We start from the raw sequence: 22444 nt of genomic DNA, 5'->3' as shown, positions 1-22444 counted from the left end.
TGTCCCCCAGGGGTCAATACTGGGTCCAGTCTTGTTCATCTTATTCATCAATGACCTGGATGAAGGGACAGAGTGCACCCTCAGCAAGTTTGCTGGTGATACAGAACTGGGAGGAGTGGTGGATACCCCAGAGGGCTGTGCTGCCATTCAGAGAGACCTGGACAGGCTGGAGAGGTGGGCAGAGAGGAACCTCCTGAAGTTCAACAAAGGCAAGTGCAGGGTCCTGCACCTGGGGAGGAATAACCCCCGGCACCAGTACAGGTTGGGGGTTGACCTGCTGGAAAGCAGCTCTGCCGAGAAGGACCTGGGAGTGCTGGTGGACACCAAGTTGACCATGAGGCAGCAATGTGCCCTTGTGGCCAAGAAGGCCAATGGTATCCTGGGCTGCATCAGGAAGAGTGTTGCCAGCAGGTCCAGGGAGGTGATTCTCCCCCTCTACTCAGCCCTGGTGAGGCCACATCTGGAGTACTGTGTCCAGTTCTGGGCTCCCCAGTACAAGAGGGATGTGGCACTACTGGAGCAAGTCCAGCGAAGGGCTACAAAGATGATTAGGGGACTGGAACATCTCTCTTATGAGGAAAGACTGAGAGAGCTGGGCCTGTTTAGCCTGGGGAAGAGAAGGCTGAGAGGAGATCTTATCAATGTGTACAAGTATCTGAAGGGAGGGTGTCAAGAGGATGGGGCCAGACTCTTTTCAGTGGTGCCCAGCGACAGGACACGAGGCAACAGGCACAAACTGAAACACAAACAATTCCATCTGAACATGAGGAAATACTTTTTCACTGTGAGGGTGACAGAGCACTGGAACAGGCTGCCCAGAGAGGTTGTGGACTCTCCTTCTCTGGAGATATTCAAAACCCACCTGGACGCGATCCTGTGCAATGTGCTCTAGGTGACCCTGCTTGAGCAGGGGGGTTGGACTAGATGATCTCCAGAGGTCCCTTCCAACCTCAACCGTTCTGTGATTCTGTGAACTATGTTATGTGCAGCTCTATCTTGTCTTGATATTTATCTTTTTGATCTATATTTAACAACTGAGTGACAAAAAATTCTTCCTTTTTGGAATTTGATTAACATTAAACAAAATTACTTTGGTATAATCTGACACCTCATTTTAAGAACAGATTAATCTATGGCTCAAATAACTGATGTGCAACTAATTCAACAGGAAAGGATGACAATGTCAGCTGCAGAGTCTTATGCAAGACAAGAACATACTGTAAAAACGAGATAAGGTTAAACCAAACAAGTAATGGAAAGATGAGATAGGAAGAGAACAGAAAGAGCAAATGAGTTCACAGAAGTGAAGGAGTTAAGGATGGTCCTTAAATAACGAGGATGCAGCTGTAAGAGGCAAGTGTGTGCAACTGGAATGATAATAAAAATGCAATTTGCATTGGAGTTGAGGATGATAAAGAAATGAGCAAAAGTTAACAGGGGAAAGTCTGGAGATAAAAGGACTAGTACAAAAATAAGACCTACAACCAAGGTACAACCAAATAATGTAAGTAGACAGAATGCCATTTCACACAGATTGAAAAGAGTTTTTTTTCTATAGACATTTTACTTAAACACATTAAAAGTGAGAGAAGCAGAAGCAAAAAAGTTGAATCTCAAAAAAGAAACAGCTTACTGGAAAAAGAAACCTGTGCGGACACAATTCTTTTCTGAGGTCTTATACATGTTTTTTTGCAAGAAGCAATATAATTCTCTGGATTGCTTGGCAAAACAGGAAGCAAAGGAATTCTAAAGTGATTCTCTTAAGTATTTTATTTTGCAAACCATAACTTGAAACTTGCAGAATTTTCCCTGGAATCCATTTTACTTCCAGAAATGTTAGTTGCCAAATAGCACAAAACACAATGTATTTTTTATGCAAGTGTAAATAAGTGAGACCTATTTTTGAATGTAGTTTAATAAATTTTCATTTTTGCACTCCAGAAAATGCTAACACCTTGTGTACACTTACAGTTCTGTATGGACTTTTTACCTGCTTTATTCAAATCACTTTAAAATCATGCCTGCATATTCCTAAGTCAGTGCTGGAATTGTTCATACCAGTTTTGCTTAAGCTGATAAGGAATTATCTCAAATGTTGCTTGTCACTATTCGAAACTCCCTGTTGGTCTTGCTCTCTTAATAAGTATTTTGATCGATACGGTTGGTAAAGACTGATGGTCTGGAGGCAGTTTCAGAAGAAACTAATGAAAAAGCTATGACCCCTTCCCAGAACTTTACTCAGCACCTGAGGCTGGAAAGCATATCCGCAAAATGAGCCTTGGCAGTAAGACGTTCCAGATGTTGCAAAAGGAATCTGACATGTCTTGTATCTGAACACTTTGCCAACATGCTGATAAACTAGTCATACCAATACAGACACAACAAACTGAGCTGAACAAAGGGAAGTCTAGATATTTATCTTTAAGTGAAATAATAGGCGTCACTCAAATCTTTTACTTACCAGAGTGGGGTGGGCACACAATTCCTCATAAAGACCCGGAAGACACCACAGCAAGTATTGAAGCAACAAATGGTAATGCACGAAGATGTGTTACCATGCACAGTCCAATGCCATTTCTCTCAGGTAATAAGCCTAAGATCTGTGGGGAGCGCTGCTTCACTTACACTGAAGGCATGTCTATGCTTGTGCAAATTAATTCTGACAAGAGCTCATTCATGCTTGCTATCATGTCAAATTGGAATCCACTTTTGATGTGTTATCACACATAGAGGCATTTCATGTGGTAACTGTTTCTGAGCAAGAGCTACTAACTAGCAGCTAAAAAACATACCAAGCTGCTTGTTAAACTGCCTCTCAGCTGCTAGGTGCAAACTGCCAGCATAAACCTCCTGTTGAGTGGAGCTGAGGAGGAATACTCCCACAGTCACAGACAGTTGGCTTAGCAGCAACTCAAGCTCACCTGTTAGATTTTACTCCAAAATGAGCAAGAATTATTTATAATTGGTTTTGGAGGTCTCGTCTGGGAGTCATAACTGATACTGAAAGGTGGTACAGAACAAGTTCCTAATTTTCTCTCTGCTAGAGTATATCTAGCACTTTGATCCACTCCTGTAGCATCCACATAATAAAGGAGCAGTTGCTCACTAAGAACAGGAGGTTGTCACAGTCAGTGACTCATGTGAATCTTCACACAGTTTATACACATAAACCTTATCACTCCAGATTGGATATATTTTTCCTTCTGCAATACCCACAATTGTTGCATACATATTCCATCTTCTCTCATACTCAGCATGTACTGAAGTTAAGCATGCCCAACACCTTTTCAGTTCCCTCCCAAGCACAAAACTCCTCCAACTGATAAGAACTCAAAAGGGACTCCAGAATCATTTTTAACCATATTTTGAACAAGCACCACACTCATCTCATCCTGTCACTTGAATCTTAAGAATCCTTTGTGTTTGTAGTACTGCAGGACTGTTATATGAAGGGCCACATCAGATTTGATACTTCTATAATGGCATAGTGCTTGATAAAGGTAGGGAAGAGTCATGTGGAAAATGTCTCTGAGGCCTCTACAGCTTCATTTTGGAGATGTGGTCAGATGAAAGATGATGACTATGCTTTAGTAACCTCAGAATATGTTTTGACACAACTTGTCAAACATTTAAACAATCTGCATATGAAGATGGCTGCTTCTTTGGGTCTGCTAGCTTTCAACAATAACTTACAGAACCTTTGAAGGATCTGTCTTTTTTATGCGCTCTCTCTCCTGAGGTTTCCTCTCTCTAGAAATAAACTTTTGAAGGAATTTAGAAAAGGGTTTGCAAGAGGAACCTTAAACAGAGGGCATAATGTAGAAGCATTGATCTAAAAGACCCGAATATCTCACACTTGACAGATGGGATTGCCACTAGGAAGATGACAATCATCATCACACAAAAAAAACAACAAAAGCAACAACAACTCAAAGAGCAGACGCAAGAGTCTTTAGCAGCAGGTTCAAGCTCCACTCTGGCATCAGGTGTTTCACAAGTGAGAACATTTTAGTTAGCCTCTTGAGAAGCTTTGAAACAGTAGAGGAGAATACATAAAAACTCCCTGCATCAGGAGCTGATGAGCTGAGGCAGCTTCTAACTGGACTTCAACTGGGTTAAAAGAGAATCAGGACTACTTTTAGCAACTCCACTGAATAAGCCATAAATATCAGGAAGAAGTTTTAAAGGGAAGATACAGGCTTACAAGAACACCAAGCAGAGAAGTTCCAGATAATGTACTTGTACAGCCTTGGTGAGAATCTCCCTCTCTTGAAATGAGCAGACATATTTTATCATAGAAAGCTGTCCAGCCTTCATGACATGAAGCATAGAACAACTAAGATGGAACAGGGAAAGGAGCTGTTAAATGCTGCAATAGCTGGTCTGTGAACAGGGGCAAAGTCCTCATGTGCCCTGTTGACAGGCTATTAGGTTATCTCAGTGAGTTCTTTTTTCTAGTGGCAATGTGTCCATGACATTAATCTGGATGGGAAGGAAAAAGAAAAGATATACTTCTGCAAGCATTGGACAGATCCTGCTAATATTTTAGGGAACAACTCACTTCCCAGTGAAAAAAATACCCATGTGTTGAGGAGATGTCTGCAACATGTCACATGTCCAAGTCTGTAAGTCTCATGTGACGTGAAGCATCACACTGGTATGACAAGGCATGCAGCCTAGAAAGGATAGGCGAGGAAAGGCAAGATTTCATAGTGGTGAAAGCCTAATAAACTGAGAGCCATTATGTCTTGATAATTTGTTAGTCAGCTTTCTAAACGCTGAAATAAAGAAGACCTGTTCCATCTGAGCTGACTGTCCACTACTTCTAAGAACTTGATTAAAAAAGAAACAAACAAACCCAACCCACTCAGCATGGTGAAAAATCTGAATGGAAGAGACTGTTTTTAATAATGTTTCTGACTGACAATGAAATGAAGGCATTTCTTGTAGCTGTATGAAAACAAGCATCTTAAGAGTCAAAAGATATGAAACTATTCCTGTCTTTAACAACTGAATGACAGCAGATACAGTCCCCATCTTGAACTTAGAAAAGAAGAACATTTAGATTTGCAGACACACAATGAGTTGCCAGCTTCCTTTCCTCTCCAGTATCAGAAAATACCTGCTGTTAACTTCTTGCCCTAGTGCTGCACAGTAATTGATTCTACAGATCTGAGTAGCAATATAGAGTCTGCTTCTCAAAGTCTGGTTTGGAGCAGACAGGGACCCAGTGCCATCAGGGTAACACAGGAGAACTGTGAAAGGATGGAGTATGGGGATGGAGCCTTGAGCGTGCTTACATCTGCTCCAGGTATCATTACTAGGATGGACACCTACCTGAAGAAGATGACAGAGAAGAAAGAACTTGCCTTGGTGCTGAATGCTCACAGTGCATCAAAGACAACAGAATAGGCTGTTTCTCACAGTACGTACCAAGTGCCCCTTGATGTAGAAGTCTGGTGCCAGGAGAATTTTTGACACTAAACAGAAGTATCTGCTTCACTGATGAGCCAAATAAAGTTGGTGCCATCTGACTATCCTTAGAGATGCCACAAGAGGAGATGGTGAGTTAGACAAGATATCCAGATCTTTCACTATCAAATATGGCGACTACATTAGTTTAAAAACTGGTGCTAAAGAAAGCATACCAATAGTAAGAAAAGCAAGGCTGAATTAATTTCATTCAGACTCTGCTCAAAGAAGCATTCAGTGAAGATACAGATCATCTGCTGCACTTTATCTGAGACTTCACAGGTACCCTGAAATTGCTAGCTGTCTCAGTGTCAGAAGAACAATTCTGAAAGACTGGTCAGAGTTTACAGGCCACAGAGCCCTTGGATAAGTCCAAATAGAAAGGTGAAGGGGAGCGGGAACAATTTTTTTAGGTCCTAATCCTATGTGACCAAGCTGTAAGAAGAGGCCTAGAGTTGCAAACTTGGCTTCGTGCCAAGTACAAGATGGCACGTGCTGAACTAATCAGTTGTGACTTACAAAAGCTATATACCCCAGGATTTAAAGAGGAACCCCTTTTCTAGCAGATCTGGAACATTATCAGTCTAGATCCTAAAAGTTTGGAAAAAAATACAGCAGTTAGTCACACAACCCTTCTGAAGACAGAAGAAGAATCTTGCAAGTGTGCCAGTAGATGATAGCTAGCCACCACAAGACGTCCAAGGTTGAGAAATGACAATGCACGTAGCCATCAAAGAGGAAATCACATGACTGGGAAAAAGACCAAGCATATTTCCTGAGGACAGTAGTAGAAATGTGGAAGAAATAAGTTGTATGAGAAATTCTGAACACCCAAGCATTCTGTCTCAACAAGCAATTAAAAAGAATGGAAATGGTATTACGAATGTCCTGCTTTATGTAGTCTTGTCTGGAGCACAACAGAAGACAGTGCATGAACAGGTTCCTCTAGGAGTCCTGAAAAGTGAAAATGTGCAATCGCAAGTAATAGAACAGGTGCATTTTCACAAGTGTATGCATAGGTAGACTATCACTTAGAGACAGATGAATGGGACATATCTTGAGGATTAAGTGCTGGCCTGTTTAAACTCTGAATCATCCTGTCTTTTATAATATTTGCTGTGTGGATGCTCAGAATTTTAACCCTGAAGCTCAGTATAGTGTCAATGTGTCTGTGCAAACATGCCTTAAAGAGTGCAGGATTCAGAGACTCAGATTACTTTTTGGAGAGAAAATAAATGTGTGCACTCCTTACATTTGATAAGGTGATATGAGGAAGAAGAAGAAAGATCTGAAAGAAACCAGATATGCCCTGGACCACTCCACAAATAATTTTCTTTGCTACCTTCAGTTGTAGCTGCACTTATATTCATCCAAGTTGAAGCTTACAGAAAGACTGGCAGAACAAAGCATGTTTTCTCTTAGGGGTAAATCGTAATAACTAGCAGTATATCTATTTTTGAAGCAACCCGTTTATTGACACAAGAACTGCATCTGTGTTTGATACAACTTAGTTACAAATGACAAGAAACAATAGTCTGATTGAGATATGAGAATAAAATACTGAAATCCTTTTACTCAGATCTTGACTACTGCATAATATGGATAACCCTACAGAGTAATTTGCCTTTCACACTAATTAATGTACTAGTATTATGCAATAAAGACAATAATATGTAGTATGCAAAATATATAATAATTCCTAATATAGCTATATCTCAGGGTCAGCTCATTACTACATTCTTCTAAGACTGGGGATCCCCACACAGAAGCTAATGAACTTTTTAGAACCAAGGGGAAGAGACTCTCTGTCTTAGTACACTCAACAGAGGCAAATGCATTAAAACTAGAGATCTCAGGATTTCATCTCTATTGTCAATATCCCATTCAAAAGCAGAGCATAACAGTATTTCTAGAACAAGCAGTGCCTTAAAATAAATACCCATCTGCTAGTTAAAACATGTGACAAACTGCTGAATACTACTTTTGCTGAATTAATGGAAATTGCTTACCTCATCATAATAAGCTCTCAAATCAGCTCTTTTAGATCGTAAGTCCCAGAGTACTACAGTCCCATTTTCATAGCCTATCAGTAGCTGGAGGAGGGAAACGAATGCAATTATAGTTTCAGATTCAAAAGGTGTACACAAATACTTAAGAACATCATGATTTTAAGATGTTAAAAAAAAAAAAGCACTACAAAAAGAAATGCCAAAACTGATGTGCAAGATTGTAGTTTACACTACACATAACCTGCTTTTGAATTATCTGACAATTCAGCTTCTGAAATGGAAGAAAAAAAAATGCTTTATACACTTCCTTTTTTCTGCAAGATTATGCGACTGGCCAGTTCACAATTTTATATCTGCTGAGAAATTATGAATGTAGTGTGTTCCTCTCAGCTGTTATCTTCCTTGTCCCCTGGTTGGAAGGAAAACTGTTTGACACTTAAGTGATTACTTAAATAACATCAAATCAAAGAGTCCCCACATTAAACTCTCACTTACCTACTGATATTTTGTTTCCTATTGCTTTAAAAAGATTTTGATGAAGAAACTCTTGCAGCAAATAACAAACTACATATTTTCCTCTGAACTGAAAATAAATAAAGCAGTAACCTAATTTTTACTTCTTTTAGAACTAGTATGTCTTATAAACACCCACAATTGAGAAATATCAGTAATAAAGATTTGTCTAAAGAGAATAAAAATAATAATCAGGAGAAAAAGAAGAATGAACAAATGAACACAATACTTTCTCCTGGTCAGTATTTAAATTATTGGTTGGCTACAGCATTGGGTACACTTCATTTGAACAAAATATTTCCACAGTAACACAATTAATTTCAGTTCTTATGGAAGATGTGAAGTCTGGCCTACTTAGGTACCCTGCAGATTGCTTCTTATAGAGCCCATCTTCGTAAGAATCTGTCTTGGACGTAACGATTCCAGGAATGACCAAATTGACATGCTCACAGATTTCTGTTGTGGACTATTTTATACACCTAGCAGTGATAATTGTAATTGTTCTTTGCCCATAAAAACATGGATCACAGAATACAGGAAAGAATTTAGAGTTTCTATATTAAGAATTTGAATAGAAGACTGACAAGAATATTTCTTAGTCTGTGAAACCTTATCAGATTTTTTGCAATCATATTAACTTACATAAGTCATAAAAAAGAAACTTTACTGAATCAAAAAAGGGATTTTTTTTTAAGCAAGATAAATATTATTAATGCATAAATACCACTGCAACAGAGTCAGGGAATTCTCTCAGATCTACTAGATATGATTCTTTATATTGCTGTGAGAACATTCATTATGAGAAGATCCATTACATAATTTGTGAATGATTTATAGTTTAAAAATTTAGTGCCTGAATATGAATGATACCTCATTATTTAAGAATTCTGCTCCTGACCAAAATTCAAACTGTGCTGGACAAATTCTGCAGATTCTGTGGATTCTGCAGCAGAGTAAATATGAAAAAACATCCTGTTCAGACAGCACGGAGTTAACTAGATAGCACTGGTGTCAGGATGCCATACGGCATTCTGGATTAGTAGATTCCCATTGGGAAAGTGAACAAAGAAGGGTCTTACTGCACTTTCTTTCACTGCTACTGTAGCGATCCTAGCTGGAAAACTATTGTTCGTCGAGGACTTAGTGACTGACATAATGGTTAATCTGAGTAGGTGCAGGCCTGTGCTGTTCTATGCTGTAGTGCACACAGCACTTGGCCTTCAGGCCTGTGCTGTGCTGCACATATCCTGTGGCTGCAGGATAAACTCACTTGGCTAAATCATAACAAAGGAGCCCGTAGGCAGCTCCCACTTGCCACTGTGTCCCACTGAACCACCTGTGTGTCCTTGTCTTTATCTTAAAGCAGCATGTTCTCCTGTGAACATTCTTTTGCATGACAGCAGAAATGAAGAACAGAATTGTTTTTTTGTAAGAAAATCCTGTAAGAGCTCTAAAGACCAAAATGCTGAACTTCTCCACAGAGGAGATTGGCACAGTGTGCTATGCCCTGAGTGGAGGTCTGTCTGCTGCACAACTCGGGGTTCCCAGCATATGCAGGAATGTAAGATTATCTATCCTCTTTTTTCTTTTTGTGTTAGCTCCAATAAATGGTATTTTAATCAGTACCTTATGGAGTTTGAATGCCTTTCTTACTGAGATCATAATGAATACTAGCACTGGTGCGTCACAGCTGGGTATCAAACCAGTTGAGTTCCCATCTTCCAGTATTCTTCTCACCTCAGCTTTTGTACAAATGTAATCAGGAAACTGAAGGAATAGAAAAATATTTAATATGTGACTCTGCTTTATAACAAACCTTTCTCCCTGGTGAAGCTGGCTTGTCTTTTGATTGTTGTCACTCTCTTTCAGAAAGACATTGTGCTCCAGCTAGTTACTGTAAGGTCAAATATCTCCTTTCAGAGACAGCTGAAATACTTAGTACACAACAGCACTATAGAATCGCAAGATACAAAGTGCTGTGAATTCAGGGAAGAAGTGCACTGAAAGATGAACAGCTCTGCTATATAGCTGGGAATCTCTCTCTCATCTGCTTAGACATGCCATTGTAGTTATGTTGTTTAACTGATCATACATTGGTATGACAATAAAGTCAGAACTCCAACAGGATGAATGTGATTAGTCTCATCTCCAGTATATTTATGATGGTCTGAATTCTGACCTGTCTGGACCATAGAAAACTCAAAAGTTCTCATGCCTCTTGATCATGATAAGCACTAGAGAGATGTATGAGAAAAACTCCATGACTGTAATATTTAATTCAGTTGAAAAATAAACATCCATAAGTGTGGTTGGAGGAGAAAACATAAACAAAGAAGAAAAATACCTTTAAATATGTGTAGAGGAGTCCAGGAAGGAAGAAGCAAAGATTTTGCTTTAACTTGAATTTCATGGCATCTCTTTTAATTACTCATAATTAATTATAATATTAATTATTACCTAGTATAGCTCAGACTTCCAAACACATGTTATAGGCTTTTCATATACTCAGCAAAGTACATTCTTTGTCATTTCTGTGGGAGAAAGACCCCCTCTGTGACTCCTACCTGTTAGACAAAAGCGGACATATTCCTGTATTATGGAAAGTCCTGGAATTTGTTATATATTTATTAGTTATAGCAACTATATTTAAGCGGCATTCAGTGACAAAGGTGGGTAAAAGAATTCTATCTTGCTACAAGCTATACATATGCATGATGCATACATGATAGCCATATATATCTTCCTACATTGAAGAATTTCCAGTCTAAACAAAATAAATAAAAGAACTCCATTGGCATCTCCATTTTATACATTGGTGTTGAGACAGTCCAAGTTTTTTAAGGAGTATATGATTTGGCAAAGTGTTACTTGGGAAACTTTTAGCACTACAGGGTGACCCAGGGAGTATCTCCAAAACTCCTCTTTCTAGGACACTGTTAGTTAGCAGGGAGAAAACAGAATGGCATCTCTTCCTGCTTTCTGTAAGTTAAGAACTGTGCAGAAGGCTGAATGAAATTCAAAGGGGAGAGGAGCCAAGGCAAGATCTTCCACATCTAGTGGAGTTGCTGCACATTTTGCCTTAAGAAAGTGAAATGCTTTTGATGATGGCATTTTAGGGAGATTACTTCTTTACCATCAGCAAATTGCATCCTGGTACATGCCAGCACCTTTCCTTGTCCTGGTAGTGCTAAACAACTGTGTGTACGGGGTTGGGGTGAACCCTGCCAAAATGCACACTGTATTTAGGTGTTATTAGATCTGAATACAGACTCAGTGACAGGAAGTTTAGTCCACCAGCTAATGGTTAATAACATTAAACCATTTCCTGTTGAGCTTTCTCCAATTGCTGGAAAAGATTGCTGGGCAGGTCACTGCAGCTAATGTCTTCTGTGTCAGCAAGAAAAATCATGTTTGCTACAGATCTGCCACTTACAAATGTCTGTGCGCTTCAATCTGTTACTAATGCACACTTACTCACTGATCTGGCAGACACAGTTTTATTTCAGGCACTCAATCACCAGGACCCCAACTTGTTCTTAAGTGACAATCGAAATGCCCAGATTCTCTGTCATCTGTCTTCCAACTACGACTTGCTAGATCCATAACAGAGACTGTATCCAAACTCTGCCTTGATAATTCCTGCAGGGCACTCTGAAAAACTTTTGAATGGGAGAAATTTTCTGGAATTACATTAACCCTTTTGGCACAGAAAAGCTGGTCATCAGTCACTGATATCAACTATTGAACTGTTAGAAATATAAAGAATTTTTTTGAAATGAATATACAGTTGGCACACAAACTCCTGCAACTTCCAAAAAGAGATCTTATGACTGTCCTAGCTTCAGAAAGGTTTGTCTGTGTTTTAGGGCTCTCATAGACTCAGTGATCTCTAAACATCAGTCCCACAGCAGAATCCTACTTATTTTCCTCAGTGAAACATGCCTAGATCTGTAATCAACTTTGCAATATCCTAGGGTAGGATATCCAAGGCAGAGCACAAGAATATTTGTCTTCAGCAGTGATTATGACCGATTTGTGCCCGCCATTTTATTTCTGAAACATATGTAAAGGAACACAGGTATCTGCTGCCCCCTCATGAAGTGATTTGGGGAGTCTGATTCCTTCCACAAACACCTCACAACGGTCTTTGGTTGGCTTGAAGCTGAAAAGCTAAGCAGGGTATGTGGAAGTGCTTTGAAACTGCTCTTTGTGAGCTGTTTCTTAAGGACAACTGTACTAAATTAAACAAAAGGTCTATCTACCACAGTATCTTGTACTTAAATGGCCAAAAGCAAACACCAAAGAAGAGTATGTGAAGAGGGCAAGTAGCCATCACTGATTTTCTTTTTTGACCGCTACTGAGCACTAAGCTGACATTTTCACTGAACTACTAATCATTACTCTAAAAGTTTACTACAAAACAGTAATGATAGCTCAGACCCATTGTTTTATACGCTAGAATTATTCTTTCCCCCATATGTAACACTTCTCATTATTTACACTGAATTTTAATTGCCATTTTACTGCTGAGTTTCTGAGTCTCCTGAAGTCCAACAAACTTGGCCGCATCACTGCTTATTCTCTTTTCTATGTTGTTTATGGCTATGTTGAACAGCAAAAGTCCCAGAAGTACTTTTTACTCCCCCCTCCGCCTTCTGAAGGATGATTATTTTTTCCTTTATTCTTTCAACCAAAATTTTATAAGACTTATTTGAAAAATTTAGTTTACAATTTTCTCTACTGCTGGTTCTTGTGATCTGGAGCTATGTCCTACATTTAGTGCTTGGATCTTCTCTTTGTGTACCTTTTCCTGATATCTTCCAGTAAACATTAAACAGTATATTAATTCCACAGTCTTCTGCACCTACATGTAATCACCAGGCACATTCTGCAAATCTGCAAGTGTTTTGCTAGCATAATTTGTTCTTTACGCTACTCTCAATTTATCAATGACATGATAAGCTGCAGTGGAATGGTTTCAATATGGCTTAGATTTTATACGTTCTCTCTCCATGTTTGTTCTTCATAGACATCCATGTGATTTTGCCATTGCCAGAACCTTGTTAGTATGCTAGTACTTCAACAGTGCCCAGATGTCTCCAATGTGTCCTCTGAGCAACAAGCAATTGCATTTCCAAGCAAATTCTTCCATAGCTCCCTTTCCTGAGACCTTTTCATCTTCTCTCTTTCTGCTGATGGCAAAATACTTCAGATTTCTGTTTGGACATGTTACATGACATTCCTTTAAGGGATGTTCCCTTTCAAGACAATTTTTTAAAAATTATTGTATCCTTATTCCCTACCCTGTGTACTTTAGATAAGTCATCAACAGCTCCTGTTGTGGTCAGAGGACAAGAGCTATGCCTGATCAATACCCCTTGATTGTTATCAGGCAGTGGGTCATCAATAGTTAAATAACATTTCTTGACAACTTCTGGTTTGAGGCTGAAACACTATGCTTCATAGTGTTTAATTGCCTTTGTTTGCTCCATCCTCAATTGCTTGATCTACTGTGAGTGTTCCAAAAGGGTTTAGAGATCCAATCTGAAATAATGAGCAATTGGAGGGCTAATTGGCAAGTGCATCATTTGCACATAGTTCAGCTTGCAGTATAGAAAAGTCCAGGGAATGACAATACAAATGAAATTCAGATGTAGCCTCCAGCCTTTTTCCTAAACACCCATATTAATCTCCAACATAAAGTCCTCTATATCACATCAGAAATTCAGACTGCTGGTAGTTTCCAATTACCATCACCTGTTACATAACTGAGGGACACAGTCAAATAGATACAAAATTTGCAAGATGCAGTCCTGTATAAATACTCACTGAAATGAAGTTGGCAAAAGTCATTACAAAAAATGATTATATAGCTAAATGTCCCTTCTACACGGGCAAAATGCTCAAAAATTCCATACCATCATATAAAAACAGCACAAATAAAACAGGTATTGTGACAACCAAATTTCATTTTGAAAAAGCTACTGTACAAATAAATCTGACTCAGATTTTGCCTCCTAATGTTATCAATCACTGCCCTAACTTTCAGACTATATGTTTTGCTTCCATGGGTTGACAGCTCTTTGCTATTCTGAGCTCTGTTCACAAACAGCAGCAAGCTCCAAATGTGGGATACTATCATTAGTATTCTTGCAGAAGAAAAGACTTATGATCTCATGAAAACTTATTAAAACTTACAAAGATTCCCTCAAAATAGCATGCATATTCAAACCTGAAGTCCTCACACAGTCTTTAGTCAATTTTTTCTTAAGCAACACTCAAATTTATTTGATCAGGAGCAATTTTGACTGACTGTAGATTTCAAAGTACATTATGTTGTTTGTATCTCAGAATCTTAACATTTTTCCTTATTAAAATTTTCCACAGAGAATTGCTTTCTAAAAAACTGTAATTTACTAAAAGTTCTCTTACAGATATATGATGAAAGCAGATAATTAAATTAGTGAGTAAGCAAAAAGAAAGTGCTATTAAGGTCAATGAGGGCTATGAAATATTGCAATATTTTATATCATTAGTTGTACTCACTTTTCCCTCATCTCTTGGGCTGTCACTTAAATGTACTACTGGCCCAGGGTGAGTCTTTGTGGATCTGCAAAACAAAAATCAATTCAAATCTGTGATTTTTTTTTTTTTGTATAAAGAGCTAGATGCTTATCTTAATTTTCAGGTATGTTAACCTGTACTTCAAATGGTTTAAAAGCCATTCTAAAAAGCCCAACAGGGAAAAATACTTACCTGCAAGTTATCGATATCTTTCTATGTCTTCCTCTTACTTCCTTTTTGCCCTGTTATTGGCAAAGACTCTCTTTTGTTGATAAATCCTTTTTTTTCTTCTCTAATTTTTAATCTCATTAGTCTTCCTATTACAGTAAAGTTTTCATCTAATTTCTAGGTTTTTTTGCTATTTCTGTGGTCCACTCCCTCTCCCTGCCCTCTCTCCACCCTTGCTCTATTTTAAGGTTAGTCTGTCAAGGGTTCATTAAGTCTTCATTGGTTTCATTTCAATAACTGATATCAAGCCCCACCAGCTTCCAGTCTCATGAATGGTAGGGCTTCAGTAACCTCATCTACGCTGCTCCATCAGCTTCAGTGAGGTTTCCAAGATGGTGCATATTGCCTTTGTCCATTCTACAAAGCCTTATGGTATCTTCAGATTAACTATTACAGTTGCACTCACAACGCATGTTCAGGGAGGCTCCTCAGCCACTAGACCCATCCCATGAACCTTCATAACCCACTATAAAGATTCCCTATTATTCATGCTATCTCCTACCTTTTTGTAATAACTATCAGCAACTTATTACACAACTCAGTACAAAGACTGCTGCTCAAGTCACCATCGTCCAGCACCTGATAGCAAATGCAAATCATAGGAGAGTGAAGGGACAGATGAAGATTTTTGAACTATCACCTTTTCTGTCCAGTCCTTTGCGGTCTGGTAGTCATACAGAGCATAAAGACAAATGCCAGCCCATAGAGCTTCAGGCTATTTGAATGCCTGAACAGAACAGGACCTTTCCTCCCTCTAGATTCTGGGGCCAGAGCACACATGCCATAGAGATCAACGTAGGATTTAGACTTGCTCTCCCTACTTACATGGCTGGTCTGGGCTCAGCAAAGCTCACTAAGAGAAGAAATATGGCAGAGCCCACAAAGCTAACCATTCACGTGGAAATTGAATCTAAAATTCTGTGGGCTCCTAGCTGAAAAAAATTCTGCAGGAGACAGCTGTATAAGACCACAACAAAATAAAACAAAAAAAGGTTCTCCAGCCAATGTCCTCAAAGAAATCCCCAAAACTAACAGTGTCTCTCCCCATTTGGCTCAAACACTGAACTGTAGCAAAACTGGCCTCAAAAACACTTTGTTCTGACATGTCAAACTCCAAATCAAGACTGAGGTTGGTATGCAAAAATTTCCAGGCAACTTGAACATTAAAACATTGTAGAATAATACATATCCTCACAGACCCCTCCTCTCCATAACAATATGCTCCAACATTCTTTAGAGCACGCACACTTTTCTCTGGCCTTTATTTTTTCCCATGAGATGTTTTAAATATCTCAACTGTAACGACCTCTCAGGTTCAGGTGTGTACCAAAGTTAGGCCAAGGCAGGTTAGCAGAGACCTTCTCTGATATTTCTTTATGAGCTGAAGACAATGGAAAATTACTCTAGATATCCTTAGAACTTCCAAACTAAGTTTGTTCCAAGCCAAAAAAAGTGGCAAAACTTTGAGTCATCTAAAGGGCAGGCAACCTCACAAGACTATACCCCACCCCTTTACAGGTTTTGATATTACTGTTAGCTGCATACACTGCAAATGCCAAAAATAAGACTTGGCTTACAAAGCTAGTGGTAGTGTGGCAGCCACTTCTGTGGTGAACCTTCTGCATGAAACGATCCTATGCCACCTTCAGCTTTGGCAGATCATGTTTCCACAGATAACCGCAGTATTTTACCTTCCTACATGATGTTTAGATGAGCAAGGCTCTGCATGAGCATTTTATGACATATCCCAGCACAGAAGTGAGATCAGCAGGAACACAGTAGACAGTCTGTTTTTTAAGTAACATTTTATACAGACTGTGTTTAATGGTGTGAGCAGCAAGTATTCAGTTGGCTTGAGTCATGGCATGCAGCAGTTCTTCCAGGGGACTGTTTGCAGAGACAAGGTTAGCAGGAGGCCTGGCTGTCATTCCTATCCAAGCTAACTCCCCAAAAGGGGTCTGTGAGGCTGAGCTTCCGAGTAGCCCATACTGAAATAAAAGAAGCATTTCTACAAAGTCAGGCCCGGGAGCAGGCAGGGTAGGCAGTGACAGGGAACAGAGAGGTGAGATAAGAATATTTTCAAGCAGGGCTTAAACCCATACATGTTCTGCACTGTATGTCCTAAGAAATGAAAAGGACATCCTGGGACATTCTAGGCTGCTTTAAACTTTGTTTCTGACATAGGTTCACTGTCTGGACTGGTCAGAGCATGCTGAAGGAAAGAATTAGGTCTATATGGGTTACATGCTGCCATGCATAATTTTATTTCCTGGCAGCATCCAGCAAAATAAAGACTGATGGGAAAAGAAAGGAGTAAAAGAATAAGAGGAAGAACTGGGCAGAGGGAGGCAGCATCTGGAATACTTTGTAGTCAAATGAGAACCACTCTAATACACTGTTTATCCACTTTTCTCTACCTTTGTGCCTAGCTATGGGTAGCACTTCTTGCTGTTTAAAAATGGTGTGGTTTCAAGACTGCTCTATGTTGATTAGCAAGACAGGAGACTGAGCAAAGCCGAGAAAATGCCAGGCATGACTAAGCTGGTGACGGACAAAATGGCAGAAAGAACGTACGCATGCAAGCTGGCTGGCAAGGTGTGCTGGTTTTGGCCAGTTATTCCAGCCCATTTGGCTAATTAGTAGGCAGGTTAGGTTGCTTGGCTACTCCAGCATTGGTATTTGACAAGGAATATTGGCAAGAGTGAGGCGAATGGAGGAAGCAATGGAAAGAGCACACTATCTTTCTAAGCTAAAGGCTGATCCCATCTAGATTGTTCTTTGTACTTACTAATTCTAAAAGTTGAGAACAATTTAATCAAATTTGCACAACCACCATTTTCTTTTTAAGCTATATGTATTATTGCATATTAAAGCAAGCCTCCATTTACCTTTAGGGGGAAGTAAATCGTTACATGACCTGTAATTACTCTATATTATATTTAACTTTAGGCTAATTATACTTTCATTGTCACACAAACTCCTTTTTCCTCTGTAAATGATAGAAAATTGTCTTTTAATACCAGTCTTATTTTCCTTTTATATTCTTGCAGGGGAATATCCTAAGATTTCCATGCTGAGACATCAGCTAAAGGGGATAATCTTCACCAATACCAAACATTTTCCAACCTCCTCCATTTTTCCATCTTGAGTCTACTATAGCATGATAGCTGGAAGATACTTGGAGGTTTGCATCCTGAAACACTGTAATAGAATTTCTTTTTGCTTTTCAAGATATTAGGCACTTTTTATTTTCTTTAGTAGTAATATCTTTTTATTAGGTTCCTAGCCATTTCTTTTGCTTCATAGAGCGAGAGCTTCACGTACATTATTGTTAAAGATTCCAACCACTGCAGTCTGTGTACTAAATTTACGAAATTATATTTTTCCTCATTCTCGTTCCTCTGTATTTGATGCAAATGTTCTCTTAATATTTATATTATCTTACTCCTCACTACTGTAATAGTTTAGCTGTTCTGTATTATAAGTGATTTGGTCAGAACATTTCCATTTTTTTCCAGTTTTATTATTTTAGTTTGGCAAGTATGTCACTCTATCAAAAGATAGACTCAATGAACTATTGTTCTGCTTTCACACCTACACCAGCAGTCTTTGCTTCAGTTCTTGTTAGCTCTTTAATATTAAACATTATTACCATGACTGCCTGACAGCTGCTAGCTTTGGTTACAGGTAAGAGGAAACAGAACATTTACCAGAGTTTGGCAGTCACAGTGCTAACTCTGTCAGAAAGTGAGAAAGGATCTTTTTCAAATAATTTTATATCCTAAGACTCACTTCAGACTTGACATCACAGGCAAGAGCTCACATAGAGTTTCTGAGGTGATGACAGCAAGCTGTTTTTGAAGCATTCTGGGATTAGAAAGTCTACTCCCTGGCAGTCCTTCTACTTCCATTGCTTTTCCAGGGCTCTAAGAAACATTGTTTTTTATATATATTTTTTCCTTGCAGAAACAAGAGGATACACATCAAGTAAAGCATTTGCATCAAAACTGATTCTTCTATGGTCTAAACAATGAGGGATGTTCACAATGTGTAGCACAAAGGATTTGGTTTGGTTTATAAGCCTCAGTGCTGTGTTGGGGGACATGTTTATGGAAGAGTTGGTTGGTACAAAATAACACCACTTCAGATGGAGCAGGGAACAAACCTCTGCATGAAACGGACATAGCCTTCTCCATTCTACATGGTCTTTCCCTTGTTGCTCTGAAGGTGCCCTATGACTGGGCACAGAAGGAGAGACATGATTAATCATTTTCTCACTGGCAATGCAACTTTCTTGCTTCTCTTGAAGTGATACCATCTCTCCTAGTGCAGGACAGTGGAACCCCAAAGCTAATCCTAGAAATCAAATCTAATCCTTTGTGCTGCATATTAAGACCAGGAATATGCCAAAGGAAGATAATTTTTTAATGCAAATGTCTTAGTTGAGATACATTTTTTTGTTTCCTCAAGGAAAGAATATATAAATAGAAATAACAGTGATGTCTTTTGGGGCCCTAGAAAAGTGTTGCACATAAAAGGACTGCCAGGCTGTCAAGGCTAAAGTCAATTTCTCCTAAGGGTAGACATCATGACTGTACTACAAGTAGGTTTATGGGAAGTGATTATTTAGTTAACTATGTTATATCAATAATATCAGTTTACAGAACTCATGAAACACTATCAGAGCTACAGATAAAGTAATTACTACTTGCATACAGTACATTATACTGTATGTGGAAATATCTACACAAGGCAATATTTTGCCTCATTGTAGCTTTAGCCTTGGTAAACAAAATATTTTATTTCTTCTCACTGCTATTATGGTAGAGTTGTCATGGAGATGATAAAGTTGTATACTGTTATACAGTAGCAAAGAAAGGAAAACACTGTTGAATTAAATTAAAAGCAAAAGTAGAGATCCAGAAGTTCCTGGAAAGGATGAAAATGTGCTGAGAAACCAATCACATATGAGGATATCTTGAATAAAACACACTGCTGTTTATGTCAGATATTTCTATACAGGCATCTAGCTGTCTTTGTGACACTGCATAAAAAGTAACTAGATCCTAACTCTTGAGAAATGGAAAAATAGGGAAGAAGCAGCAGAAGAAATAAAGTGGAAATGAAATGCTTGAGCAGAGAATTCTTCATTCCCAAATACTAACTGGGGTACAGCTGAGAGTGACTGAGAAGATAAAGCTCTATAAAGAGATGAGAAGGATAAAAAACAAAGCCAAGCTCATAAATAGCAGGCCAAGTCCAAAAAATATCAGCTATGAGCTGCAGTAAAGAAGCTCAAAAAGCTACCTGCAACTGAGCAAGAGGAAAGAATGAGCTGCTTAGTCGTGGGAAGAAAAAGTTCACAAAAACAGACTTCAGAAGAATTAAAAAAATGGAACAAAGGGTTCTCATAACACCTGTATAAGACTAGAAGCGTGTTGACAAATTATTGATACATTGAACTGTTTCCTGTTTCATCAGAAGTTATTCCTGAGAGCAGTATGTACTAATTTATTTGGTACATGTTCATCATGGGAGAGGAGAGCTGATATGCCAGCTACATAAGACTTGACTCCTAATGAGAAGAACAAGAATGAAATGGAGAAACTATTTAGTGTGAAAATGAATATTCACAAAACTTGCAAGGACACAAGGTTTTATATTATTTATTTATTTTAAAATTAGAAAGCTCTAAAAGAAGTCTTCAGCAATTTTATAATCTGGAGTGGGAAAAATGTGGAAAATATATAGATAATGTGGGAAGACATCCCATCATTCTGGGAAATTCTATTCACTGAGAAACTGAGTGGCATAAGTAATGTTGAAAGAACTTCATGAAATAGCAAGACAATCTTTAAAGCAGGTAAAAGTGATACATGACAAAAAAGTAAACCAAGAGGAAACAATTTTTCTTTTGAAAAAAATAGCAAGCACAATTACAGAAGCACCAGGCTGTAAAGATTTCTGAGAAGAATGAAAATCAGCTAGAGGTAGAAAGTGGTACAAGAGGTTGGAAGAGAAAAAACGAAAACATCTATATTAGTCACTGTTACAGAGCTGGTGATGACTGAACACAGCAGTGCTGAAAAAAAGGATAGGCATAAAGAGATATTCCTGCAGTGCCAATAGTCAGTGATCACCTGCAGTTCTGGTCTCACAAAAGTGCAGTGCACTAGACATTTTAAGACTTTCTTTTCATTGGTCAAGGAAATTTAAAAAAGTGAGTAAGTTAGATACATAGTTCCCATACTGTGGATCAAGGCTGGGACTTGGTGCAAGTAAGAATCAATTCAACCTCAGGATGCAAGTCTGGGTTTTTAGACAACTGATTTCTAAAATGTCTAGAAGGAGGACACTGTGCAGCTTGTGCTTTCTTTATATTAGGAACTATTTGCATTTGGATCACAGCAGAGAGGCTGTGATCTAGTTCCTTCTGGACTGCTGCCTCTCCTTCTGCTTGCTGCTCTCCTTCACCACAGTGGAACTGCTGGCTTTTAGATACACCTAGGTAATGGAGCTGGGCAAGGAAAGGGCTAAGAAAGGAAAGAGAAGTTACAATTCTGTGATAACTGACTTCCAATTTTCCCACTTCCGTGATACTCCAAAACCCATAACTTTTGACGAGTTTCAGTTATTCATTCATTAGTGGGTCATTCAAACACTGGAATCTGCATACTTGGGAAGGGGGTTAGACTGCAGATTTCTCATTTTCTGAGTTTGGTGAACTTCTAGCAAGATCTTTCTTTCTACAAGCACCATATGACCTTCCAAAATGTCTGACCCTGCAGGCTGAGAAAAATAATCCCACAGTAGTTGGAGTAAATGGAGACATATGTTGAGGTCACTGACTACTCCTCTCTTCTAGACCTATTTCCAAAGGGTTTGATTAGAGAGTAGAAAACCAAGCAGTATGATGAGTGCCAAATATCTTTGATCAAGGACTGGCTCTGCTGCATGCCAGAGAAATGACAAGTGGAAAAGTTTTAACTTATTATTTCTTCTCAGCTGAAAAGATGCTTTTATTGTGGTCTGAGGTAGTAGTAATGCATGAGATAAAAATGGCTGAGTCAAGAATCACTAGAGCAAATGTTTCTAAAGCTACCTATATTCTAATCATCTTTCTTAGCTCTGAACAAGGTCAAGTCCACTGCAACATAAACAGTGCACATGATTTATAACATTTTTTTCCTTGTAATTTCCAGCACCAGTTATGCCTTAGTACTGAAGATCATCCCAAATAAAAAGAAGAAAAAAAAAATGTTTCCTTTGTATTATTTCAGGCTTTAATTTCTCACTGATATTACATACTGTTTTAAAGCAGGCTGGATGATCTCTCCTATATGAGAAGACAATAGTGTCATATTACAGATAAAACAGGTATTTCAGTCATCTTTCTGATGCATTTCTCCGGTTGATACTTCTGAATTGTTTAAAAAATGAGAAAAACACTATCATTCCAAACTGTAGTGCTCTACAGCTCTTTCAGTATATTTTGATTCAAAAAGAGACAAAAAAAATCCTAAATGGTAATAAGCTCCTGATGAAAAACAAACAAACAAATGAAACCCTCCATTTTAAGTCAATAGTAGACATGTAGGACAAAGCAATAAGATTTCTTGCATCATATGCAAAGACTAAAAAGGTTACACCTGGAGTTA

At 38.6% G+C, this 22444-nt stretch overlaps 1 protein-coding gene across 1 annotated transcript in view; it reads right to left on the bottom strand.

Moving 5' to 3' along the window:
* Positions 1–22444, bottom strand: part of STXBP5L (syntaxin binding protein 5L) — a 220723-nt gene that overhangs the window by 93014 nt on the left and 105265 nt on the right. Inside the window, exons 6-7 of the mRNA XM_067302244.1 lie at positions 14541–14604; positions 7482–7565 (exon numbers count right to left, since the gene is read on the bottom strand). Coding sequence (XP_067158345.1) covers positions 7482–7565; positions 14541–14604 — 148 coding nt within the window. The remainder of the gene's footprint in view (positions 1–7481; positions 7566–14540; positions 14605–22444) is intronic.

Source organism: Apteryx mantelli, chromosome 1, assembly GCF_036417845.1.
Source record: "Apteryx mantelli isolate bAptMan1 chromosome 1, bAptMan1.hap1, whole genome shotgun sequence".
Lineage (NCBI taxonomy): Eukaryota > Metazoa > Chordata > Aves > Apterygiformes > Apterygidae > Apteryx > Apteryx mantelli.
This window is presented reverse-complemented; position numbering and strand designations above follow the sequence as displayed.